General features: G+C 47.8%; 1 protein-coding gene across 6 annotated transcripts in view; it reads right to left on the bottom strand.

Moving 5' to 3' along the window:
- Window positions 1-9544, bottom strand: part of CFAP74 (cilia and flagella associated protein 74) — a 73394-nt gene extending 63850 nt beyond the window's left edge. Inside the window, exons 1-5 of one of the 6 annotated variants that reach the window (XM_053281249.1) lie at window positions 9285-9544; window positions 7216-7436; window positions 4374-4458; window positions 2634-2777; window positions 1021-1119 (exon numbers count right to left, since the gene is read on the bottom strand). In XM_053281249.1, coding sequence (XP_053137224.1) covers window positions 1021-1119; window positions 2634-2777; window positions 4374-4458; window positions 7216-7402 — 515 coding nt within the window. In that variant the 5' untranslated portion in view covers window positions 7403-7436; window positions 9285-9544. Of the gene's footprint in view, window positions 1-1020; window positions 1120-2633; window positions 2778-4373; window positions 4459-7215; window positions 7437-8785; window positions 8991-9067; window positions 9208-9284 lie in introns of those variants that run through there. The other 5 variants (XM_053281248.1, XM_053281251.1, XM_053281246.1 and 2 more) reach the window with 5 other exon arrangements.
- Window positions 9545-13117: the final 3573 nt, after the last annotated feature.

Here is a 13117-nt window from a genome sequence, read left to right as displayed (position 1 = left end):
TATTCCCCCGAGGGGATGAGGCTGTAGCTTAGAGGTAGAGCATCTGCTTTGCATGCAGAAGGTCCCAGGTTCATTCCCTGGCAACATCTCCTGTTGCTTTGACGCACAGCAGGTTTTACCACGGGTTGGTGGGGAGGCTTTACTGTGAACCCGAAGATGTCCCCAAAAACCGACACAGTGGATTTTTTGAAACCCAGGATATAAATTGGGTTACACTCTAATGCACAGTGAAAAACCTGAATTGTGTGTGAACTGCTCCCTGATAATTCGCAGGGACTTTGGGGTAAATCTAGCTGATACCCTCCATTCCAGAGAAGATACGGGGCTTCAAAAGGCCCGTGTGAGAAGCTTCCGGGAGCTTGCCTAGATGGCAGGCTTGACTATGGGTTTACTGCGAGTTCAAATTTGTCTAAAAAACCCAACACAAGTGGATTTTTTTTTTAGCCCTGGACATAAAATCTGGCTAGGCTCCAAGGCACAATGAAAAACCCGAATCGTGTGTGAAGTGCTCCCCAATATCTCGCATCAACTTCGGCACGAATCCGGCCGATGTGCGAACACACCCCCTCTATTCAGAGCTAAAAGCCCCATCTGGAAATGCTCCCGGTAGGGCTGGGAAAGACCCCTGCCTGAAACCATGGAGGAGCTGCTGCCAGTCAGTGTAGAAAATACTGAGCTAAGATGGACCTAGGGTCCAACTCGGTACAAGGCAGCTTCCTACATTCCTAGGAAATCTTCAGTAACATGGAACAAAAGCACTCCGATTTTCAGCAGTCAAGGAGATGTCAATGGTCCCCTGCCACATGGTCCCCCAAGATAACTGTGTTTCTGTTATCTATTTTAATCACCAACTTATTAAGCATCACTTGACACAGAGAATTAAGTAGATGGTGGACTTTCTCAAGCGTTGGCCGTACCCACTAGAAGCTAGAAATAGCGATGTTCAGCTGATACTGTTACATCATCTGCATAAAACCTGGGGAAAGTAGTAATCTATGATAAACAGGTACTGCTACCTACGTATTCCCAGCCTCCTCTGCGCTCTGGATTTCTCTCTCTGTCTTCTTTTGTTGAGTCACCAACATCTCAATCCGGGCATGGCAGGCGTTCAGCTCCTCTCTGGAAATGAGCACACACAATTGTGCATTTTTAAGACTTGGCACATCTCAGTCCCACTCCTTGGCGTTAAACCCTTGTGGCACCTGAGGGAGTGTGGCCCTTTGGGACTTGCAGGAGAATGTCAAGAGAGGGATTAATTTAGGGAAAGGGGGTCAGTTTCTGGAACGGATGCAAGGTGATCTTTTAAGGGATTCCTGGCACAGGCTGGGATGAGCCCCTGGTGGCGCAGTGGTAAAACTGCCGCCCTGTAACCAGAAGGTTACAAGTTCGATCCTGACCAGGGGCTCAAGGTTGACTCAGCCTTCCATCCTTCCGAGGTCGGTAAAATGAGTACCCAGAATGTTGGGGGCAATATGCTGAAATCATTGTAAACCACTTAGAGAGCTCCGGCTATAGAGCGGTATATAAATGTAAGTGCTATTGCTATTGCTATATAGTCGCTCGCCTGTAATGAATCAAGATGGATTCCTGGAGACCCAGCAGGAAGGCTTTTGGGAATTAGCAGAAAGTTTAGCGCATGAAAATCTAGCATAAATTTTGGCTAAATGGGGGGGGGGAATAAAGAAGGGATGATAACACAGAGAAGGCTGTACATGCAACAATGCTATCATCTTTTTTCCATCTCTAGCGGGGTGGACATTGCCGAAAATCACTATGAACATCTGTCCCCTGAGATGGTACCATCTCAAGGGACAGATGCTCATAGTGATTTTCAGCAATGTCCACCCCCCACCCCCAGAGATGGAAAAAAGATGACAGCATTGCTGCATGTACAGCCTTCTCTGTGTTATCATCCCTTCTTTATTTCTAACCCCAAAATATTCGTAAAAGAGCAATCATAGGAACATAGGAAGCTGCCATATACTGAAAGACCATTGGTCTATCTAGCTCAGTATTGTCTTCACAGACTGGCAGCGGCTTCTCCAAGGTTGCAGGCAGGAATCTCTCTCAGCCCAATCTTGGAGATGCTGCCAGGGAGGGAACCTGGAACCCAGATGCTCTTTCCAGAGTGGCTCCATCCCCCAAGAAGGGGAATCTCTTACAGTGCTCACACTTCTAGTCTCCCTTTCATATGCAACTAGGGCAGACCCTGCTTAGCTAAGGGGACAAGTCATGCTTGCTCCCCACAAGACCAGCTCTCCTCTCTCGTTTTTACACAGAGGAAAGCGTTAGGGTAACAGTGAACCAACTGTTGTCCTCTCTCCAAGGAGAAATCTTTAGAGGATATTCTGGCCCAAATTCATTTCCATTCCTCTGACAACAGGGATAAAATTCAATGGTCATTTTTGCATTTTGAAAACTTCTAAACGCTTTTAAAACACCATTGCAAATTTGACAGGGACCACCTTAGCTCCCCAGTTTGGATTGAACCTTGCTGCCCTCTCCTTCTGTCCTGCGCTGGTGTAACAAATGTCCTGCCTTTTAGCACGGGGGGGGGGGACTTATGAACGACTTTCACTCCAGATGTTGTGGGGTGGGGACAAAACGACAACAACAAACAGTCGAAAGCTGACCTGGTTTTCCGAAAAATCATCTCCTTTTCCTTGGCCAGTTTGTCCAGTTGGTTCAGATTCCTGCGCAGGTTGAGGATGCGGACGCGGTCGTGGTAGGTCATCGGCTTTTTGGTGATGGAGGACACGTTGACTTCCATGCTTTGCCTTTTGGTCAGAGGACGGAGGCGGAGTTGGAACGGCTCCATTTCCACTAGGGATGTGCACAAAGTGGCGGGCGCGCATGCGCACAGCACGCACCGGCCACTTCCGGTACGATGCTAAATGGGGCTGCAAGGAGGCACGCAGCAGCCCCACGCCAGCATTTTTGAGGACAGCGCCTGTGGGGGGGGGGAGTGGGGGAGGCAGGGATGGGCACCCTCCTTGGTCCTTAAAAAGGTGTAACACAGAAACCAAAACCCGCCTCCGAACTGGCCCGAACGCCAGACCTCCAAACCGGTTTGGCACTCCGGAACAGGAGTGCCGAACCGGTTCGTGCACATCCCTAATTTCCACATATACATAATATTAAGACACAGAACCCGTACATAGCAGATGCAGGATGGTAGGTATTATTTGCGTGCTTCTCCCCCTCCCCCCACCGCCCCATTTGCGAAGACAAAGCAGCTAACATCATAGAGCAGGGTTTCCCAGCCTCGGGTTCCCAAATGTTGCTGGACTACAAATCCCATCATCCTCTGCTGCAATGGATGATGGGAGTTGTGGTCCAACAAGATCTGGGGACCAAAGGCAAAGCCAAAATCATCAAGGCAATGCCAAAATTGAATCCTATAAAGGAGGAGGAGGAGGAGGAGGGTTTCTGTCCCGCTTTTCTCCAACCACCTCAGGATGGCGTACCACTTTCTCCCTCTCCACTGATCCTCACAACAACCCTGCCAGGTAGCAACCAGCCAGAGGCCACTCTCAGCTGTTAATGGCGGAGTGAGGATTTGAACCTGGGTCTTCCCACTGACACTGCAACCACAACGCCAGCTGGCTCTGGATTGTTCGAACCCAGAATCCGGAGCAGAGAAAATCAGTTTGGCAGCAATAAGAATTCTCCATTGGCTCAGTCTCCCACAGAGCCTGGTCTTCAGTAGGCGCCGCAAGGCATATACTGATGAGGCCATACCAGCTTCACAGGAGTGTTCTGGGAAACTGGTGCCACAACCAGAAAGGCCCTGTTCCTCAAATTCACCCACCGAACATCAGCTGGTGAGGGATCCAGAGCAGGGCATGAAATATTTAACCAAGTGCACAGGAGAAACACATAAGACAGACGGCAGGCTCTAGGATATCTATGCCCAAGCCTTTAAAGACAAGAGCCAGTAGCTTGAACTGAGCCCAGAAATAAACAAGTTATCAATGCATATCAAAGAGGGCCAAAGTCTGCTGTTGGCCATGAAATCAAGATAGAACCTCCTTCTGCAGGAGCAGTGCATTACCCTAACTATCAGCATCACACACTGCTCGAGAGCTCTCCACCAGGGACGGAACAACAAGACTAGGGTCACACAACTCCAGCCCTCCGACTACAACTCCCATCATTCCTGGACCCTGGGGGTGATGGGCATTGTAGTCCCACCACAGCTGGAAAGCTGAAGCTGCGCACCCCTGAATTAGACAGACTTTGGCCCAAGGGTGTTCTTGCTGTCCATCCGAAGGAAACCTTGCGGATTTCCCCCCGTAGCGTGGGAAGCTTATCTGCTCGCACCAATGCCAAGTGAGTCATCAGCACAGCCGGTGGCTGAAAGTCACACTCACCCACTAAAGTCCTCTGCAGTGCTTTCCAAAGTGTTGTTCCCGCCCAAAGTGTTGATCTCCTCCTTGTACTCTTCTTCCAGCAGTCCTGATGGAGTTAGAGAGATTTGGGGCCAAAGCAAACGTGACTTTAAATCATGTCCCCGGTTTGGGGGTGCTTGCTTATTTTTTCTTGTCAAATTGCAAAGGGGGGGGCTGATCCCCTTGCAATCAGGCTCAGGGGGGTTCAGTGCTATTGCCCGTGCCACAGTCCTGATTCAAATCCCCACAGACACACAAATCTGGTCCGGATCTAACAGGAGCCTCTTTCCCAGCTAAAAAGTGCAAGCATTTCTGGATTAGGATCCGGATTCCAATTCAGATTAGGATTTGGATTCCAATTGGAATTCAGGTTTGATTTTAATCCAGATTAGAACAGCGGTAGGACATAGGGTTAAAGCTCTTCCCGTTTCTGCCACAGTCCCAATCCAGAATCAGGATCCAGATTACAATTTGAATTGGATGTTAACCCAATCCAGATTAGAACAGGCAGTAGGGGGAGGGTTCAAGTTTCCCCATCCCTGGCACAGTCCCAATCCAGCAGAGGTGCTCTTACCTCTAGACTTCGGGGCTGAAGTCCAGGGCCTCCAAAAGCCCCTGGCCCCCCCCCCCAAATCCTCTTTTGTCTGTCCTGGGTGGTGTGGTCGCTTGGCCAGCTTAATTTGCTGGAAGGGGCGGAGGCTCCAAAGGCCTTGAGGTCCAGACTCCAACATTACCTAAGGGCAACACCTCTCCAATTCAAATCAGGATCCAGATTCCAATTCAGATCAAGATCCGGATTCCAATTCAGATCAAGATCCGGATTCCAATTCAGATCAAGATCCGGATTCCAATTCAGATCAAGATCCGGATTCCAATTCAGTTCAAGATCCAGATTCCAATTCAGTTCAAGATCCAGATTCCAATTCAGTTCAAGATCCAGATTCCAATTCAGTTCAAGATCCAGATTCCAATTCAGTTCAAGATCCAGATTCCAATTCTGGTTGGATTTTAACCCAATCCAGATTAGAACACCAGGAGGAGGTAAGGTTCAAGTCCTCCCTGCCTCTGTCCCAGTCCCAATCTAGGCACACGTCAGGGTCCATTACGTTATTAAATATCACATGTGATTATTTTGGGGTTCTTCTTCCATTCGACGTACACAGCCTCGAAACTTCTTGACAAGTCTATGCAAACCAAAGGGATGCAAAGATGACATATTAAAAGCTTTGTCGCTGTGTATAATGGGGGGTTAGGGGTGAAAAAGGAGATCTTGTCAGAAAATATGCACAAAGCCCATTTTACAGCCCGGGACGTGGAACAGACAAATGCTCTCCACCTTGGCGCTCAAACTGTCACCGACAATCAGACCTAAGTGCTGTACAAAGGAACCAGGGAGATCGGCAAATGGGAGCGTGGAGTTTTACAGTGCATGGAGAGGTTATGGAAGGCAGCAGAGGCAAACGCATTTATGGACGCAGCCTGTCTTTCCCTGCCTTTTCCACTCGTTTGCATCGACAATAACCAAACGAACGTACTCTCTAAATATTTATATTGCCTCCACGGGCCCAGGTCGTAATAAAAGAAAGTAAAAGGCCGGGAAACGCAGCTTGCCTTATACCAAGTTGGGATAATTGGTCCATTTGGCCCTGCATTGCCTACTCTGACTGGCAGCAGCTACACAGGAAGTGGCTTTATACCGAGTCCAAACTTTCGTCCAGCTAGCTCAGTGTTATCAACACTGACCGGCAGCAGCTCTCCAGGGCTTCATACAGGAGCCTTTCCCAGCCATACCCGGCGATGCTGCCAGGGGTTGAACCTGGGACTTCCTGCAGGCCAAGCAGGTGATCTAGCAGTGAGCAATATGAAGCTGCCTACTGAGTCAGACCATCAGCCCATCTAGAGCAGGATGCTCAACACTGACTGGCAGCAGTTCTCCAGGGGTCTTTCCCAGCCCTACCTGGAGATGCTGCCAGGGATTGCACCTGGGACCTTCTGCAGCAAAGCGGCGGGCTTGTTCTCTGCCCAGTTTCTAAGGTTCAGGCAGCCAAAACGCCCATTGACATTGGCAAGGGAACCTCCTCCTGTGAGGATTCGAACAGCCATCAAGCCAGCTTTTCTGTGGGGGAAACTGTGTAGCAGAAGCAACTCCTGTCCCATGTGAGGTTTTCATTAGTAAGGGGCCATTTTTTTGCTTTCAAAATATTTCAGGGTGGAAGGGGAGATATCTTTGGAAGACATGGGCACTGGGAACCTGGAAACCACCTCTGCCTTCTTTATACTGCCATGATCCCAAACAATAAGGGATCACAGAAGGAAAGCACGGATGTCACAGCTCTGCACAGCCAATCAGATTTGACTATGTGATGACCTCACGGAGAACAAAGGGAGCGGATGCTTTGCCCCGAGTTTAAAATGGGCAGGGGAGGAAATGTCAGGGTTGCCACAGCAACTGTGCTTTGCACTGGGTTCCTTAGTGACACATCCGCTCTTCTCCCTGTGAACATCCCCCCACACACCCCTTTTCCTGGCACCTCCAGACACCTGCTGAAGGGAGGAGGAGCTGCAAAAATGTTTAGGAAACTCAGCTTGATCTCAACTTTAATCCCAGCCAAACTGGCAATACCCTCCCTCCACTAAAACTGGACTGCAAACATCCCCACAGTTATTGTGCCCTGAGAAGTTGGAATGTTCCTGAACATTCCGTGGCCTCACATCAGCTCAGACAATCAGGGACAGAAGCTTTACCAACACTACAAGTGTGAAATGCAAGACAAAAAACAAGATAAAACCCTGTTCCGTTTTACAAACACTAATCTATCTCAACCTTCCAAAATTTCCTCCTCTTTTGCAAGTTCTTCAAGTATGCTTTCTTCATCATCATCATCATCTTCTTCTTCTTCTTCTTCTTCTTCCTCCTCCCCCTCCTCTTCTTCATTTTCTTCTTCCAGGGAACATAAATCAGGGGGAGTCAAGTTCTCTTCCAGTATACTGGGAGACTCCATATCACTCATTCAGGCAGGCTTCCCCACTGCCACACCAACGGACCTACCAAGAAAGTAATTAAGATTTTGTTTAAGAATTTATTTATTTAACGTATTTATATACTGCTCCAAACTCACATCTCTGGGCGGTTTCCAATAAAACACCACAATTTAAAACAAAAATTAACACATTAGCACAATTTAAAATTCAAAACAAGGTTAAATTCTAACAAGGAATTATGTTTTCAATCAATAAATTTGAAATGAATAGCAGGGATTGACTTTCCTCCGGTTCTCCGTCTTACACAAGTGTAGCTGTTTGTTTGCCCACCTTACAAAAAACCATTTTGCTTACAAATGATAGGAAGGAAATTTCAGCCTCCCCAAAAGTATCTCATTTCAGATTTTGTCCTGGTCAAAATGCAGCTGGATTTTGTTCATTCTCCATGGACATTACTCCCCAGTACACAAGAGAGACTTCTGAAGATAAAAGTTGGGTCAATTTCAGTGTCAATTTAAAAAGGGATTTATTTTGATCAAGTGTATTTGTTGATATTGTAACCAGAAACACAGAGAGTTGTAAATATTTTGCAAATATATAGATATATACATACACACACAAAAATTCATTGTGTACTGTGTGTATAGTTGCAAACTATTTGCTGTACAACTGTGCATTTATATGTGTGTATGTATACAAACATACACAAACTCACACTCAGATGCATAACATCCATTGTGCAAAGTGTGTAGCTGCAAAGTAGGTTTGTACTACACAACTGTTGTATACAACTGTGTGCATTTCTAGTTGCAAAACACACAGTTGCAGTATAGGAGTGTGTGTACCCACACACCCACAGTGCATGACAGATGTTCACTGTGTAAGGTGTGTGCATACACACCCACTCACAGTATATACTATATTGCAACTTTAAGTGTGTGTGTGTTGTATATGCATATGCATATTTTACAACAACACACACACGCATGGCAAGAGATTCATTATGTGAAGTGTATGAATATATATATACACACTCCAAATACACACACAGTTGTACAGTATATACATATATCGCAACTATGTGTATACACACACACACAGCCTCATGCAGCATGACAGATACCCTTTGTGTGACATGTCTTCGAGTGTGTGAGTGTGTGTGTGTATATATATAGAGAGAGAGAGAGAGAGAGAGAGAGAGAACTATTTATAGATACACACACACACACACTCGAGTGCTGCCCAGCAGACAGACATTCAACAGGCGAAGCTTCCCTTCAGTTGCTGAAATGGCTGCAGCCCATTCAGAACTCGACAGGTGCACTGTGCATAAAGGCTGCCAACCCTGAGGGAATATTCCGGGTTTTTTTTCCCTTTGCCCCCAATAGTTTTCACACTCTCGAGCCCTTCACCTCTCCAGACCTGCTTTCAAGCGTCATCTGCAGACGGATGCCAGTTCCCGGAAACCCCAGGCCAAGCCCGGAGACCTGGCAAACCTAGACTACACACAACTGTGGCAGGTGCAGAAAAAACCAAGAGTTCAGCGGCTTTCCCTTCACCACAGCCAGCTCTAGTGCTGAGGGGAAGCTTCGCCTGTCAAACTCCTGCCTGTCAGGCAGTTCTCATATATATTTGGGCATGCGAGTCTCCCAATTCAGAAAGAAAGAAACAATCCTTCAAACTTTCCTGCCTACCTCTCTTGTTACACACTTACACACACACACACACACACACTCTCTCTCTCTTTCTTTCTCTCTCACTCACACCCTTGTAATTTTTGCGGTCTCCCGTTTTGGGGTTAATGGTATCGCCCAACCGCCGCAGGAAAGGATCCAACCAACACCCACCCACCCCCCCGCGCGCGCGCGCGCGCCCCGGGAGGACACGCAGGAGGACTACTCCATCACCTACCTCCCCAGCGCTTTCCAGGCGTCCGTTTGGGGCCGCTTCTAAGGCAACGGAGCGAACCAACTTGGAAAAACAGGGGTGGTGGTGATAACTTCTCTAAAAGAGGCAGAAATTGGGGTCCTTTGTTTCTCGGAACTCGAGAGGTGGCCTGTTCAAGGAGCACAGGTGTTGGTTGTTCATAATCCGCGACGTGCTAGGTGTAGAGAAGGGGCGTGGTTGTCCCCTTGCCCTAGGAAGGAATTGTGGTACGTTCCAGCAGTTCCCGGGCTCCTCCGAGTCTGTCTGGTAGGAAAAGGTACACGGGAAGGAGCAGCTGCCTACCGAGTCGGACCACTGGACCAGAAGGGTCAGTATCGTCTGCTCTGACTGGCAGCAACGCGCCAAGGTTTCCGGCAGGGGTGTTTCCCAGCCTTATCTGGAGATGCTGCAGGTGCTCTAGCTAGCAGATTGCTATGGATGCACCTCCTAATGGACATATATGGCGCTGCCTACTGAGTCAGACACTTGGTACATCTGGCTCAGTATTGTCTGCTCAAACTGGCAGCAACTTTCCCGGCTGGAGTTTCTCCCCAGCGTTGCCTGGAGATGCTGCCAGGGACTGAACGCCACTGAGCTACACCCCCAAGGTGTTAATTACTCCTGAGTAAATGCTACCCCCAGCATCACCACGCTTAACTCCGCGAGGGCTTGCCAGCTTTTGCTTCTAGCGCATTTTCTGTGTCTATAACAGCTCCTTGGCGTACAGATACTCGCTGCGTGAAGTGTATCCAAACTTCCAAACCCAACAATAACAATATAACGCATTGTTGATTGATTTCCCTTTTGCAACATCTATAGCCTCCTCTTTCAGTAATGAAGCCGTCCCCAAGCAGCTTACAGCAAATTAAACGATCATAAAATACTAAAATAAAATTATAAGAACTCATACAGCACTTGGAGCTTGCAAGCAACGGCCCTATCCAGGATTACAACTTAGAATAAGACAAGATGCATTAGGCAGAATAGATACATTAAATATATAATTCCTTTCTTTACAGCTTTTTCACTCACTGGCTATGAAGCTGCCATATGCTGAGTCAGACCCTTGGCCTAGTATTGTCTACTCTGACTGGCAGCAGCTCTCTTGGGATTGTGTTGTGAGGAGGCACACCCTTTTAGCTGGAGGAGCCAGCGATCACACCAGAGATCTTCTTTAGGTGCTCGGTCACTGAGTTATAGATGCTTATAGAACACTGGGTCTCCAGATGTTGTTGGACTTCAACTCCCATAATCCCCAGGCCCAGTGGCCTTTGGCTGGGGATTATGGGAGCTGAAGTCCAATAACATCTGGGGACCCAGCGTTGAGAATCCCTGCTCCAGATGACGATAAGCAGCTGCTGCCTACTGAGTCAGACCCATGGTCCACCTAGCTCAATATTGCCTACACTGACTGGCAGCAGCTCTCCAGCATTATAGGTACGAGTCTTTCCCAGCTCTCTGCATACGAAACACCGGCTCTGCTGCTGAGCTACAGTCCCTCCCAGGTTCAAGGATGAGCAGTTTAGGCAACGGAGGTTTCTTTCTGAAAAGCGACATAAATTCTGGATATCCCCACCACCGCCACTCTGCATCAGAGCGTTTTATTATAGCATAACTGAGAACATCCTTTTAACTTGTCTCAGAAACAGCCTTGGGGTTTTCACCTTGTTCTCTCCCAGCTCCGTACTTCATTAAGGTACAATTTGCAAGGCGCCGTTATTGATCGTAAGAAAGTGGAGCGGGCGGCTGAGTGCTTGCTGTAAAGGTGGCGTTTTAATCTGCTGAGTTTGGGTTTAAAAGCCCACCTTAATGGAAGCAGAAAGGATCCAATCAGCAAAGCAAATAGAAAACCACCGTGGATAATGCGCTTCTTAACGCCACAACAGAAGTCGAGCTAGCGTTGGAAGGGGACCCTTCCAAGTTCTCTTTAAAAGGTTCGCTTTTAAAGTCCTCTGTGCGGCCATCCTGTTCAGATTGTTCCTCCTAGCTGAAATCGCCTGTTGGCGTGTGCAAAGCCTCAAGCCACATTTGCCCATCCCCATTTTCAGCAGACAACATCCATTGCCACTGGCTTCAGCTGAAGCCAAGGACTCCACACAGCTTCCCTGGCACTGTGCAGAGGCAACCATAATGCTGGGCTTCTTCCTGGCACTTCTGGGGCTCCTTTAAGAGAAACGGAGCCCTCACAAGCCCCAGCGCCATCTTGGAAGCTGCATACGAAATACTGGAAAGCGTAGTCTTTATAGAGGTCTATGGGGAAAGCTCTGGAAAGGACTACACTTCCCAAAAGTCCATGTGCGTGCCATCTTGGAAGCTGCATAGGGAACACTGGGAAGTGTAGTCTTTATAGAGGTCTATGGGGAAAGCTCTGGAAAGGACTACCCAAAAGTCCATGTGCGCCATCTTGGAAGCTGCATAGGGAACACTGGGAAGTGTAGTCTTTATAGAGGTCTATGGGGAAAGCTCTGGAAAGGACTACACTTCCCAAAAGTCCATGTGCACCTTTCTTTTCTTTTCTTTTTCCCCCTTTAAACATTTTGTTGTGTATAAAGTCAGCCAACCAGAGATTCGTATGTTGGGCCGTATAGGAAGGAAAGTCGGAGAGCAGCACTTTAGGACTAATGGTAGACTAGCCCTAAAGCCTTTGGGGGCTTTAAAGATCAGCACCAACCCTTTGAACGGAGCCCAGAAATGGATTCGCAAGCAAGGCAATTGATACAGCATGGGTGTGTTATGTTCAGAGCAAATATATTTAGGATGGGAACAAACATTACTGAGAAATAGACCATTCTTTCCCTTTTGAGAACTCTACCACATGGGACAAAAGCGTGCCCCCCAAAAAAATTAACACTGCCCTCCTGTAACACCCCCACCACCATTTGGGGTTGGAGATGCTGCCGTTGGACACGAATATATTCAAGATGGAAGGTCCCAGCTAAGGATCCGACCGCACTGAAATTCCCATCCAGCAATGCTACGTCGACGGAGCAGAACCCTGCTTTCCTGTCAATTGCCAGAAAATAGAATTGATTCAAAATAATCGTCCAAATCCTCGTCGAGAGGCCTCGGCTTTTTCCACACGTGCCTGCCTCCAAACAGCCTATTTTTAGTGCTGGCAAACCAAACGTGTGCTCCTGCAGAATCAAACCTCCTGCCACATCTGAGTGACAATTCCTTTGTTACCCGTTTCAATTTGAATTTCACTCTCCGCCCGCCGCGACTGTATAAAAGCTGCAGGTGGAGGGGGTGGGGGACCCAATCCCCCCCACCCCCGGTTCCATCTCGAACTTCGCAAAGATCTGTGTTTTTCCTGCTTGCCTGTGGCACGGAGTGAACCTATTTTAGATCACTCCAGTTACCTTCCTCCGCGATAAGTAGTGACGGAACATCTTGTATGTTTGCGTCGCCATTATTCCCTTTCTTCAAGACGCCGATTAAAATGCAAGCGTGTCTCTCCCCCCCCCCCCTTTCGTCTTTTCCTTGTTATGTTATTTTTAGGCCTGGATTTTGCTTTGAGGACTGATGCTCCCACTTTATAGAGCACAAGATTTCTTGCATGGTTCTGTTTTGTGACAACAGCTAATTACCTTAAAATCACACTGTTCTCAGCCTTGAACTCGCGGTGGGAGATAATAGTGGAGGATTATGTCTTTAAAACCTCAGGACAATCATAATTGATTGAGCTGATGCACCATTATATAAAACACGTGTATCCTGGTCTTTCTTCATATAACAGAGCCTCACCCCAGATATCTTCAACCTCTTTCTCCTTGATTCCACATTCTTTGCGTTGGTGGCCTCATCTTAGCAGGACGCGC

This window comes from Hemicordylus capensis, chromosome 16 (assembly GCF_027244095.1).
Source record: "Hemicordylus capensis ecotype Gifberg chromosome 16, rHemCap1.1.pri, whole genome shotgun sequence".
NCBI classification, from domain to species: domain Eukaryota; kingdom Metazoa; phylum Chordata; class Lepidosauria; order Squamata; family Cordylidae; genus Hemicordylus; species Hemicordylus capensis.
Note: the sequence above shows the minus strand (reverse complement) of the source record. Positions and strands in the feature narration are given on the sequence as shown.